The sequence below is a fragment of the Bubalus kerabau genome, chromosome 1 (genome assembly GCF_029407905.1).
Source record: "Bubalus kerabau isolate K-KA32 ecotype Philippines breed swamp buffalo chromosome 1, PCC_UOA_SB_1v2, whole genome shotgun sequence".
NCBI lineage: Eukaryota > Metazoa > Chordata > Mammalia > Artiodactyla > Bovidae > Bubalus > Bubalus kerabau.
The window spans coordinates 241,667,208-241,681,549 of record NC_073624.1 but is presented as its reverse complement, the minus strand read 5'-3'; the positions used below and the strand labels follow the sequence as shown (position 1 = coordinate 241,681,549).

Genomic DNA, 14,342 nt, shown 5'->3' with positions numbered 1-14,342 from the left:
TGATGCTTTACTTGTCCAAACTAAGGCCTTCAGTCCCTGGGCACAGCTGACAGTGCCTGTTTGTTCCTGCTCTGCAGACCTACAAGGACTCTGATATCGACGTTTTTACCTTTGGGACACCCATCAACACCATCTCCCTTGCCACAATCCTCTTGCACCAGGCAATGGAAATGAAGACCTGGGTAAGTGCCCCCAAGCCCTTTGGGCCTAAAAATTGTGTTTCTCTCCATCAACTGCATTCAGATTTGAGCTGCTTTTCTCTGTATCTTGATCCACTGAATACACACATGCTGAACTCGTACCTATGGTCCACTTCAATAGGGATAAAGAAGTAGAGAAGATAAAATTGCAGGCCTCAACTTGCTCACCATCTAGTCAGGATGAATAACTAAGACATATAATACAATGAGGCAGTGTATTGCCAAAACAGGTGCTTTTGATTTCAAAAGTCATGGGTGTTTGAGAGACAAGGAAAACATTTGACTGACCATACTTGAGACAATGTTACAGAGGTGTGCTGTCCATTTAATTTGGGGGTAAAAGATTAGAAGACTGTCTCCATATAACATATTGAGTATGTCCAAATATCACTTTTTAGTAATTCAACATGGTAACGCTAGCTTTCTTATTAAATTTGACTAGTCAATGATAATTATAAAAAACAGAGCTTAAAATTACATGCCAGGTACACACCTGTATGATTTTAATGTACTTTCTTAACTTCCCAAAGCCCTTTAGATAAGATTTTTTTTTTAGTTAGATATGATTGACACTGATTGACACAGAGCACTGGAGAAGTTTAAGCTGTACAACATCATGGCTTGACATACACAGTTGATCCTTGAACAGTTTAGGGTTTAGGAGCACCAGTCCTCCACACAGGGGAAGATCCACATGTAACTTTACAGTTGTCCCACCATATCTGAAGTTCCATATCCACAGATTCAAGCAACAGTGTATCATGCAGTACTGTAGTATGTAATTAGTGGGAAAAAAATCTGTGTATAAGTGAACTTATGCTGTTCAAACCTGTGTTGTTCAAGAGTCAACTGTATTGCAAAGTGATGGATGTTTACTAAACTTATTGTGGAAATCATTTTGCAACACATGCATGTGTTAGGTATTTTTTTTTTAATTCCCATCTTACAGATACAGAAATGAATATAAAGAGGTTAAACTTTCCCCAGGCAGTGCAAGACAGAAGCAAGCCTAAAGCCTAGCTGGCTGACTCTTGACCTTTTAACCTCTGTGCCAATAGTGTGACGAGGTAAGATTGATGGGTGCAGGGAGACCCCTTTACAGAAAGAACCATTTCAGCTGGGCAAAAACCAAATCTTTCTGAGAGCATTTGTATTAAATGTTTAGAAACTTCCCTAAGTAGGCTCAGGGTATTCCCAACCTGCTACAGTGGAACCCCTTCTCTTCCCCCTGCTGTCACAAGCTAGACCAAGCAGTGGCTGATAACAGCCACCCAGGAGGGCTTCCAGATCACCGAGTTCCCATCTTGAAAACCCCATAGTTCCAATTCATGCCATGACAGATAGAACAAAGTGATAAAAACAAAAAGGCCTAGTCAAGCTTAAATAAATTTCTTTCATAACCACCAGAGAAACCACTTAGTTTTATCAGAAACTGTGAAGAAGCCAGTCATAATTTTAATACTAGGAACTGAACCAAGCTAAGGAAAGATTTAGAACTCTTGAAAATGCAAAAAGTTTGTCACTGAAATTAAAAATGCAATTTGTGGAATCCACTCTAGACTGGACACTGGCTAAGAGTAAACTACCAAAATTGGAAAGTATTGTGTACTCATGCAGAATGCCACATAAATATGAAAATGTAATCAAGAGGAATGATATTTGGAATGCATGACTCCAACAGCCACATAATAGAAGTCATAGAAGAACAAGGAAAGAATGGTTAGAGAAGTACTGAAGAGGTCATCACTGAGAATGACAATCAAAATAAATCTGGATATAGTGCCTGGTAGTACAACTATACAGTATAAAAGAAAGAGTCTTAAAATCTGCCAGAGACTATGGACAGATTACCTGAAAATTAACAGCAATTAAACAATAGAAACCAAAAAATAGTGGAGCAATTATCTTCAAAGACTTAAGGCCAAATAGCAAACAGTTACACTATTTGTACACAATCACTACACTTAAGTGATAGTTCACTTAGGACTGATAAATAAAGATTCCCAAGGGAAGTACACCCACCCAACCAGTGGGGAACACTGATTTTAATTCTCTAAGAAGGCCACAAAAATCTCCTAGGTCATTACTATATTCATTCAGTCAGAGAAAATGATTTATTTTTATCAAACAGCAGAATCAAAGGCAAATAATACAGCTGTATGTTTGCTTTTTCCCCCTTCTTACCTGTATATAACATGTTTCTGTCCCTTCTTAGTAGCCTGTGGTTAAAAAAAAAAAAAATGACATTTTTAGATTAACTCTATAAGGTCTACCACCTATAGACCCTCACTAAAGGAAAAGAGAAATATGCAAGAACCTGAAAGAAAATAAAAGCTAAAACTGCAAGAAAAAAACGTAATGGTAAGGAAAGGCTATTCTGTAGGTAATTTATGCTGAAGTCTTCATTGTATGAATAGGACAAGAAATACACAACTAAGTTGGTGCATAAAAGTCTATTTAGTGCCTCCTAAATCTTAAAGTATCTTAATACTTACAATTACTAAAAACTTAAGATTAAACATAAAGGAAAGGAAAGAAATTAGAGGAATATAGGAAACTATCAATTCCCCAGGCTGTAGAGAAGAGGAAAAGGTAAGAACAAAGAAAATGATGGCCAGAAGTATCAGATAGGACTTTCTCATCCCATGAATATGAAGAGAAATGGAAAAAATTACAATTCTAGAATGATGTTTTTATAGAACTCCATCAAAACAGACACAGATCAAGCTTTGAATAAATTACCACACTTGACCTATTGCAGTTAGCGCTAATATGTAAAATCCTGCTCTAAACAGATACTAAATATGCATCTTTCAAACACACCTGACCATACACCAAAAATGTAAAGACCAAGTTCTAAATCACAAAGGGATTTGAAAGAATCAGTATCATAAAGAACCTATTATCTGATAGTAATGCATTTAGATTAATAAATACAAACAATGAAAGTACAGCCTAACATGCATGGAACTTTCAAAATGCACATCTAAACAGGTCATTTAGGAGGTCAAAAGTAAATCGTGATGGAAATTATACTTATTGCTGCTGAATGACATATATGCAAACTTGTGGGATGCAGCTAAAGCTTTTACTATTAAAGAGGTTAAAATTTCACTTAAGAAACTTTTAAAAATACCATGCAAACCTAAAGAAAATGGAAAAGAAAAAAAGATGAGAGAAAAATCAAAGAAAGGTCAATAAGACCAAGACTGAGCTCTTCAAACCCTACTGAAAACTCACCTCTTGGGACTTCCTTGGGGTCCAGTGGTCAAGACTCCATGCTCCTAATGCCAAGGGCATGAGTTCAATACATAGTCACAGAACTAAGATTCCCACATGCTGCACAGTGTGGCCAAAAATGGGAAAAAACTCACCTCTGACAAAACAGATCCAAAGGAGGACAGAAAGAGAAGCCTGCAAAAACAGTACTAGAAATAAAAAAGACTGCAATTATGGATACACAGTTGTCTCAGTACCTGCAAGGCACGGGTTCCAGGACTCATGTGAATACCAAAATCCACAGATCCTCAAGTCCTTCATATAAAACGGTGTTGAACCCTTTGTTTTCATGGATGCAGATCTCATGTATACAATGGTCAATGGAATCAATATTTTTAATATTTTTCTGAAAAGTTAAACCAAGTTAAATCCTTTAAATATAAAATTTACCAAACTATAGTCAAAATCATTCATCAAGGCTGAATAAACCAATCACCATTCGAGAAACCAAATCAGCAATCTTATCCCTAAAGTTACAAAGCCAAAGGATTGTAAAGGTGAGTTTGACCAAGTTTATAAGGGACAGATAATTCCTATGTCATACCAACTTTTTCATGGATTCAAATCCAATTTTCATGGCTAGAATAATTCTGATATCAGAATGAGCATGGACAGTCCTAGGAAACAAAATTACAGAGCCGTTTCCTCAATGAACGTAAATGTAAAAATTCTAAATAATATATTGGCAAATTAACTCAGTAGTGTGGGTTAATAGTACTGTAGTAGTATGAGTTAATTGCAGAAGGAAATGACAACCCTCTCCAGTGCTCTTGCCTGGAGAATCCCAGGGACTGCAGAGCCTGGTGGGCTTCCGTCTATGGGGTCGCACAGAGTCGGACACAACTGAAGCAACTTAGCAGCAGCAGCAGTATGAGTTAATACTACTTAATTAAAGATAATAAAGCCTAACCTAGGAACTTTCAGATTCGGTTGGTAAACTATAAACTGATAGCACCACTTTGGAGAAGCAATTTGAAAACAGCTAGAAGAATATGTTAGAAGAAGAGTTAGCTAGAAGTATTCACAGGCTGTGACACAATTCCACTTCTAACTATGCAACCTGGACGATCCTTTTACACATGTATATACATAGACATGCGTAGACATATATAAGATATTACATCATTATTCTATAAAGCAAAATTTAAAAACTGGAAACAGCCTAAACGTTCACCAACAGGAAAGCAAATAGTAGCATAGTCATACACTAGAACAGTTAAAATGACTAGAACAGCATTTAGCAACAAAAACAAACCTCCAAAGCATACTGTCTAGTGAGAAGAATTCAGAAGGATATCTACATGATAAAATTTTAAAAGTATCCATTAACACGGATAAACATGTACATATAAAATACACATAAAAATGATGAACACAATTTATTTTCAAGATGAATGAAAAGGCATTTGCAAGGGATACATGGTGGTAGAATTGTATCTGTAAGGCTCCTTTTAATAAAATCTGAGGCAAATGTGTGTAGAGGAAGAAAAACTAATTTTCTCTCTACCCTTCTAGGTCTCAGCTTAGACATTCCCATAATAAATGACAGATTAATGGGAGAAAAAACAAACAAAAGTTTAATCAGTATTTCCTATACACATGAGAGAGACCAGGAAACTATGGCCCTAGCCACCACCTTAAATACTAGAACTAAAGATAAAAGAAGTTTTGGGGTTAGGGGAGGCCAGATGTGGAAGTTGATAGATTTTCTAGAAATTTAGAATGTTTCTTTTTCCTGGTACAGAGAGGGAGACACCCTTACAAATGGAGATTTCCCTTATAAGTATAAATATCTCTTACAAAAAGAAAACATCTATTCAGTTTTCAGAGCTTCTCCTCTCTCTGCTGTTTCTTAAAAACAACCAGCTAAAGGCAATCCTGATGCCAGAGACACATTTTTGAGTGACAGATTCTGCTCTCATATATATGGCATAAGGTTAAAACTGGTAAAGCTGGACATCGTATGCATGAGATTTGTTTGTCTGCTTGAAACATTTCACAGTAATTACATTCTTTTCTAAACAGTAGCACAAGATATTTCACAAGAGGAACTCTTCTCTCCGTGACCTTCTTAACCATTAGATTTTTTTTTAACCTTTCAAAAATGCCCTGTAAATAATCAGACCACAATGTATATTAAGTGAGTAATAATTGGTCATTCAGCCTTCTTTCTCAGAGCACTGCATGTTTTAAAACAGAGAACTTGTTCCTTTCACTCACCATTCAGCACTATTAATCCACCTAATGCATCTCTAGACCAGGTATCCTGGTAGTCACTGGTGATTTTTGTTGCTCCAGGGAAAGGAGTCAGCTACTACCATCATTATGAAGAAAGTATTTCCCTTTTTCAAGTGCTTGAAGCAGAGGGCGAGTGTCTTTCTTCCCTGGGTAGAAATCAAACATGAGTTTTTTTTGGCTGAACTGTGCAGGATCATAGTTCCACAAACCTGTGCCCCCTGCAGTGGGAGCAGAGAGTCTTAACCACTGGATAGCTAGGGAAGTCTCAAAATCGAACATGAATTTTAATAGCTGTGTCAGCTTTCACAATCCTCACCTAAGTGACTGAAAAATGTTAGCTAACTGTTTTCTTCTCTAGGAACAGGGTCTAGGATATTTCAAAACATCTCTTCCATGGAAAAAAAAATAAATTTGTGTATATATATGTAATATTAAAATGTATATATATACAAACATATACAAAGAGTATGTATATATATGTATACATACTCTAAAAGTATGAAAAGGCTGATAGGATAATTAAAGACCAACACCTCTGGAAAAGTGGGATTGTAGTGAAGCAAGCTATGCCAAAGTCTATGTTTTCTTGAGAGTGTTTGCAACCCTGCCTAAAATGAACTTTTTGGCAGACTTCATTAAACATAATATTCAGAAACTAAAACCCAGGCTCCTGTTCAGTTCAGTTGCTCAGTCGTGTCCAACTCTTTGCAACCCCATGAATCGCAGCATGCCAGGCCTCCCTGTCCATCACCAACTCCTGGAGTTCACTCAGACTCACATCCATCGAGTCGGTGATGCCATCCAGCCATCTCATCCTCTGTCGTCCCCTTCTCCTCCTGCCCCCAATCCCTCCCAGCATCAGAGTCTTTTCCAAAGAGTCAACTCTTCGCATGAGGTGGCCAAAGTACTGGAGTTTCAGCTTTAGCATCATTCCTTCCAAAGAACACCCAGGGCTGATCTCCTTCAGAATGGACTGGTTGGATCTCCTTGCAGTCCAAGGGACTCTCAAGAGTCTTCTCCAACACCACAGTCCAAAAGCATCCATTCTTCAGTGCTCAGCTTTCTTCACAGTCCAACTCCCACATCCATACCTGACCACAGGAAAAACCATAGTCTTGACTAGACGGACCTTTGTTGGCAAAGTAATGTCTCTGCTTAGTGACAGTCTAATAAGAGATCACATTACGTTAGGGCCCCAAATGCTCTACCTTCAGAGTAAGGGTACAGTTACCTGCATTCCTCTCCCCAGCAGGGACTGTAGGGATTGTCCCCACTGTGCTGAACAGATCAGGGAGAGTCAATATAAAGGACTCATCCTGGGAAATGGACCACGTATATGTAACTAAATCACTGTGCTGTACACCTGAAACTAACACAATACTGTAAATCAACTTTACCTCAATTATAATAACCAACAGTAGACATTAAGATATTTGCACTATATAACAATTGATTGTATTAAGAAATTTAAATAACTCTCAAATGAGTTAAGAAAAAATTTTAAACACACACACACAAAAAAAGGAAGTTCAAACGAAACAAGGACTTATCAATAAGGATCACAAGCACATACATCAGTAACAAATATTTAAGGTATTGAAATTATCAGAAATAACTCATAGAAAAGGTTTGTTTGCTATGTTTAAAAATAAATAAGCTTTAAAATATCTGCAAGAATGTATGGTAAGCCATACAAAGAAACCTAGAAGATTTTCTTTAAAGACCAAGTAAAAGTTTTAGAAATTAAAAAAATCCAATAACTGTAATTTAAATTTCAATGGCTGGCTTAACTGCAGATGAGGCAGAGCTGAGGAGAAAATTAGTGAACTGGTCAAATTATCCAGAATATAAAACAAAAGTAGAATAATGAAAATTATGGAAGAGATATATAAAAGATAAGGTGGGTATCTTAAAAGATCTAACATACATTTGATTAGAGTCTTGGAGGAGAAAGAGACACAGAGGTAATATTTGAAAAGATAGTGACTTGAGAATTTTGCAAAAGTAACAAAAGCCATCAAGCCATAATGTCAAGAAGTTTAGCAAAACTCAAGCAAGATAATATTTTTTAAAACACCACACTTATAAGAAAACTATAGAACACTAAAGACAAAAATAAAGATCATAAAGCAGCCAGATTGAGATAAAGGTTTCTTTCTAAGGAACAACAGATAAAGTTTTGTTAACATCTCAGTAGCAACAATAGAAGCCAGAAAATAGTGAAAGTCGGTCCCTCAGTAATGTCCAACTCTTTGTGACCCCATGGACTGTAGCCTGCCAGACCCCTCTGTCCATGGAATTCTCCACGTAAGAAAACTGGAGTGGGTAGCCATTCCCTTATTTAGGGGACCTTCCCGATCCAGGGATTCAACCCAAGTCTCTCACATTGCAGGCATATTCTTTATCATCTAAGCCACCAGGAAAGCCTCAAGAGTACTGAAGTGGGAGCCATTCTCTTCTCCAGGGGATCTTCCCAATCCAGGGATTGAACCTAGGTCTCCTGCATTGCAGGCAGGTTCTTTACTGTCTGAGCCACCTGGGAAGCCCAGAAAATAGTGAAATGCTATATTAAATATACTAAAAGAAAATAACTTCCAAAAAAGATCAAAAATATCTTTTAAGAATAAAGATGAAATAATGAATCAGAAAATATATCATCAGCAGACTTCCACTAAAGAAAAATTCTAAAGGATGTATAGCCACCCTCAGTATCCACTGGGGACTGGTTCCAGGACCCAATGCAAACACCAGATTCTGTGGATGCTCAAGTCCCATAATCAGTCCTCTGTATCTGTGGATTCAACCAACCATGGATCAGGCAATACTGCAGTATTTTTGAGAAAAATCCACATATAAGTGGACACACATAGTTCAAACCCCTGTTGTTCAAAGATCAACTAAAAGTACAAGGAAAGATACCCCAATGTTCACTGCAGTGCTCTTTACAATAGCCAAGACATGGCTATTGTCTTAATTGAATAGACATGTCCAATGAATGTCTGAATAGAGCAATGGATAAAGAAGATGTGGTACATATATACAATGGACTGTTACTCAGCCATTAAAAAGAGTAAAATAATGCCATTTGCAACAACATGGATGGACCTGGAGATTATCACACTAAGTGAAGTCAGGCAGAGAAAGACAAATATCATGTGATATCACTGACATGCAGAATCTTTTAAAAATGATACAAATGAATTGTTATTTACTAAACAGAAACACAGACTTAAGAGAACAAGTTTGTGGTTACCAGGGGGAAAAAGGGTAAGTGATAGACTAGAAGTTTTGGATGGACAGGTACACAGTATTATACTTAAAATAGATAACCAACAAAGACCTACTATATAGCACAGGGAACTCTGCTCAATATTCTGTAGTAACCTAAATGGGAAAAGAATTTGAAAAAGAATAGATACTTGTGTATATATATAACTGAATCACTCTGCTATACACCTAAAACTAATGCAACATCGTTAATCAATTACACTTCAATATAAACTTTTTTTAAAAAGTATAAGAAAATACAGTTAAGATGGAAAACCCAAAATGCAAGAGATAATGAAGGCATAGAAAAGTGTCAAGCATGTAAGTAAATCTTAAAGACTATTGACCATATTAAACTGTAATAATGATTTGTGTGATTTACAAAGATGATAGAATTTAAATATACAGTAGCAATAAGATATAAATCAGGAAGAAGGTAAACAGAGTTAATTTATTCTAAAGCCCTTAGCATAATTTAGGAGGAGGGAAACATATAAACTTTATACTACAGTAAGTTAAGATTGCTTACTGTCATTTATTGAGTAATCACTGAAAGAATAGAAATGAAATACATAACTTTCAAACTAGTAGAGGTGGAAATGAAATTATATGAAATCATCAGTAAGTTTACAAAAGGATAGGAATTGGAAGAAGCATAAAAGAGGCAGGACAAAATGAGATCAGACTACAGAAGACTGCGCTGCTTCAGAAATGAATACCTGATGGCCACATGTGGAAGAGACTGATTCATCATCACATTAAGGAAAAAAGACAAAAGTCACACAAAATATAACTTTTTTAAGACTAAAGAATATCATGAAAATTATCACAAAAGTCAAGGTGATTTAGGGGTGTCTGGGGTATCTGTGTTCAAATTCTGGGTGGCAGCAACCTAGGTATTTACTTTATAATAAGCCCTTAAATGGCACACTTTTAAAAACAGTATGTTGCATTTCCAAAAAAGAAAAGTGTAAAACAAAGTTAAAGTAGCATGAGTGCATTGCCCACTAATCTAAACTGTCCCCTCAGCAGTGTTTACTTCTTCGCTTCCGCAGACCGCCATCCACGGGCTTGTTCTCGCAGGCAGCTTCCTGATGTACTTTGCGGTGTCCCTTGCGTACAATGCCATCTGCGTCAGCTGCAACAGCCCCACCAATCCCTACTGGGTGATGGAAGGCCAGCTCTCAGACCCCACGTTCTACCTTGTCTGCTTTCTCACACCGGCCGTGGCTCTTCTCCCAAGGTTTGAGCAGGGGGTGCTGTTTCCTTCCTAGAACTACCACTCTCCTCCATCAGCCATTCTCATAGCCTAAGAATCAGGAGTTTGACCCCAGCTGGGATGCTTGAGGCTCTTGTTCCAAAGGGAGGGAGCTAGCACAGAAAGAACCATAAACTTGGAGGCAAATAGCACGGAATCTGGTCCCAGGTCAGCCTCAGAGCAGCAAAGCCACCGAATCTGGCATGCCCTCTGTTATGACACCTGTAGAATGAGAGTACCAATTTCTCCCCTCCTGCCATACAAATCGTGTTGTGTATAGAGAATCATTTTGAAAAGCTCTTGTAGTCCTTTATTCATCAGCCCAGGAGTCTCAACTGTCAAATGCCTTCAGGGATAGGTAAGCAATGGCAGCAAGCCAGGTGAAATACAGGCATTGGGGAAGGAACTACTAAGCTTCAGCCTATCACTGCCCCAAGGAAAAATCAAGATGAGCATTTCAGAGCTTTCGATTTTTCCCACAAATTTTGCAGAAAATATCCAAGTTTTAAATACTACTCAAATTTGTTAAAACACACAGAGACTCATACACATACACACACCCTATATTAGCCAAATAAATCACTTCCGCAGAGTGACCATTTCTAACATTTCCAGTCTATAGCCTCTACAGTCAGCTTTTCAAAACAAAATAGCAACAATGCCTCACATGTCCTTGGAGTTTACTCTTGACACATGCTTTTCTATCTAGTTCATCATTTTACTTTTTCAAAATCACCTAAGAAATTAGACAGAGCTGTGGTTGTAGTCCCACTTGCTCATGGGACAGCTGAGGTCCCAAGAGGAACCAGAATGTGTCCACCAGCTCACCACCAATCACAGGGGGAGTCTGTTCTCCCAACTCAGAGGCCAGTGTTCTATTCTCCAGCCCACACTCTATGTCAGAGTATTTGGTGAACTTAATGATGCTGTACCCAGAGGCAAGACCTAGCCCCTCTCCATCCTCAGGATCTTGTCACTCTGAATCTTTGAAATTCAACTACTTTACCATTATAAGCCATAGTCAAGAGGCCATCACAACACTGTGGAGAACTTTTTATAATCCAAAATTAGGCAGAAAGTCATTAGCACACTTGGGTTCCTTTAATGAGTTTGGCAGCATGCTTAACCTAGTTTGGGCTCCCTTTCTTCTTCCTAAGACACCTCAGAACCTTGACATCTGATGCAGGGTTTAGAGGCTGAACATATCAAGATGACAAACACTCCTGTAAACTCAACACATGGTTGGGTTCTAAGTATACATGGTCTCCCTGCTTGGCCCTTCCTGGTCTCCACAGCCTTATCTCCCTAGTCCCTGCCTCAAACTTTGGGCTGCACATCACCATGCTTCTTGGACCTTTCCTAAAGTCTGCATGCCCTCTCGTCTTCCTGCCTGTGTTCATGCTGACCCTTCTACTCAAAATGTCCTTCCTGTTACCACACCTCCTCATCCTTTGACATTCCAGGTGTGACCAATTCCTGAACCCTTTTGTGACTTCACCTACCACCCTCAAGCTGAAACAGATCATGTGTTCCCGTCACCTGGTTGTATCTGTCACTACCTTTATCCCACGTACTGTCTGTTTTATCTGTTTGTCATAAACTCCTAGAAAGAAGTATCCTGCTTGTTATCATTATATAACCCACACTTAGCATAGTTCTTATCACAAAGGCTGCCCTCAGAGATAAATGAGAAAAAAAGATGTTAAAGAAACAGAAAGATGAATAAAATAGGGCTCTTTCTCTCAAGAAGTCTACCATCCAGTAGACAATTCAGACATACAATACAGGTAAGAGTGATTAGCACTAATCAAGGGCCCTGAGACTGAAGACTGGGAGGCAAGTAAGCACAAGCCTCAGAGGACATATTTCCCACCCCCGCTTGGGAGACAGATCCTGGGAAAGACCTTGAAGGTCCTGTCCTCATTGGAAAAGGATATCAGGTATCTGTGTTAAATGCTTTCATCCACACTTTTGGGGTTAAATATGGCTGTGATCACCTCTGACCAAGGACTGACCTCCTCTGTTAGGTGTCTTAATTGGGGTAGAGGAAGAGTTCATCATCTACAAAGAGTTCTGGTTCTTTGTCTTATTCTTGGTGAGAAGACACACTTGGAGCCAGAGGCTACCAGCTTGATAAGGATGGTTGAAAAGCACATTCTTGGAAAAGACAAATACTCACCATTATATCTTGTTCAACAGATGAGGGACAAGCTAGGGAAAGTTAGCAAATATTTTCTTGCCAGTTACCATAGCATGCAAGTTAAATCTCTGCTTATTCTAGATCATCATAAACTTGAATTCCTACTTAATTCTGTTTACTAAAAAAGGCAAAGAGATTTCCTTTGACAGAGAAAGGATTATTTTAATAGCTCCAAGGACTGTTAACTTATAACCTTGGAATGATTAATTTTTGTTACAGAAATCTACATGGCAGAATGTTTGCTGTAGAAAACTGTATTTGTTCACTTAAAGATGTAAGCTGTATTTATAATGATTGATTTCACTCACCAAGCCTGTGATAATTAGCCGCTAACCATGACCTCACTAATCTTAGTCTAATTAATTCAACCAGTATAAAGGAACTGTATGATTCTCTTAAACTGAGAGCAAACTTCTTTTATCTGTAAAATTACTAACACACAAACTTTAAAACATAATGCAGCATAATTAGCTACACTAGGCCCCAACAGTCCTTGTACACTTCATTTGGCTTCAGTAACACAACACTCTCTTGGTTTTTCTCCTACCTCTTGTTTCCTCTGCTGGTTCAAAGATGACATGGTGTACGTCAAGCCTTTGTCCTGGGTTCTTTTGTCTTCTAACTTTAGTCCTTTCCATAAACATAGCAACCATTATTGTGAAGTTAAATGTCATTTTTCACAGATGAATCTCTAATATAAACTCCCAGCCCAGATCTTTCTCCAGAATCCCAGATACATCCTTCTAGCTACCTATGCCTCACCAGCACTGGACATGCCACGTCTGAGGAAAGTGGCAGACATCTATAACTTAATTCATGATCTGCCTTCTATCACCACCACCCTCCCAGAAACATGGCTCTCTTCCCAAGTTCCTTGTATCCACTGTTACCCACTGAGGATCAAGGCAGGCCCATGAAAATTATCCTTGACACCACCCACCACCACATGGCCCTCTCTTATCCATTGCCAAGACCTGGTAGTTTTATCTTGTTAAACAGAATCCATCTGCTATTTCCATTTCTACAGCCCCCACCCCCACCATAGATAGGTTATAATTCTTTCATTCCCAATTATTTCAATAGTCTTCTTTTGGGTTTACTCTAATCCATTATCATTGTGTCAAAGTGTGATCGTGTCACGTTTGTAACTTTCCAAGGGCTTGCCAAGGCCTTTACAATACTTACAAAACCCAAGACATTCCCCGCGGTCCTTGCCTGCTCTGGCCTTACCGATACCTGTGACCTCTTACCCCACTCCTGCCCTCAGTCTCCACACGGCAGCCTGCCCAGAATCTGGCTCTCACCTCTTCTCTGCATCCCTCAGCCCTCAGCTTTCTTGTTTCCTCCTCGAGGAAGGTCTCTAACATCAGATCATGTGTGTGACACACTCACTGTTTTCGTAGCTTCTAACTCTGGTTCCTGTGCTTTCTGACAGCTAGAATCCTGTCAGTCTGGTTCACAGCTTAATCCCTTGGGGTTTGTCCCATTGTAGGAACTTGACAGTTATTTGTTCTAAATGCACAGAGAAGGAAATTCATAGCTTGGGGGAAATGTTTAAACTGTGAAAATTCTAGTTTCCAGGCAAAAGTTGAGTCTTTCCTGAAAAACATAGGCATGGCCACCTGTACTTCCTCCCTGAGTGAGATGAGAAAGAGTGGGGGAAAGTTTCTGATTCCGTAGGATCTACTGTGGTCTTAAGAAACCCCTGCTCACATTGAGGTCATCTGGAATCTCTTAGACATAATAGAAGGATAAAAGCACCTCTGCTTATAAGGCTCTTAGAAGGTTAAAAAAAATTAAGGATTATTTTTGGAAAAGACCTTAGATGTCCTCTGGACCAGTTGGATTACATTTTTTAATTGAACTTTAATTGCATTCAGTTCAGTTCAGTCTCTCAGCC

The 14,342-nt window shown here is 38.5% G+C and overlaps 1 protein-coding gene across 1 annotated transcript in view; it reads left to right on the top strand.

The window, feature by feature from the left end:
* The window catches only part of LOC129637612 (phospholipid-transporting ATPase VB-like), a 379,551-nt gene that overhangs the window by 362,514 nt on the left and 2,695 nt on the right, over window positions 1–14,342 (top strand). The window contains exons 23-24 of the mRNA XM_055561831.1: window positions 78–182; window positions 10,040–10,227. Of these exons, the coding sequence (XP_055417806.1) occupies window positions 78–182; window positions 10,040–10,227 (293 nt within the window). The remainder of the gene's footprint in view (window positions 1–77; window positions 183–10,039; window positions 10,228–14,342) is intronic.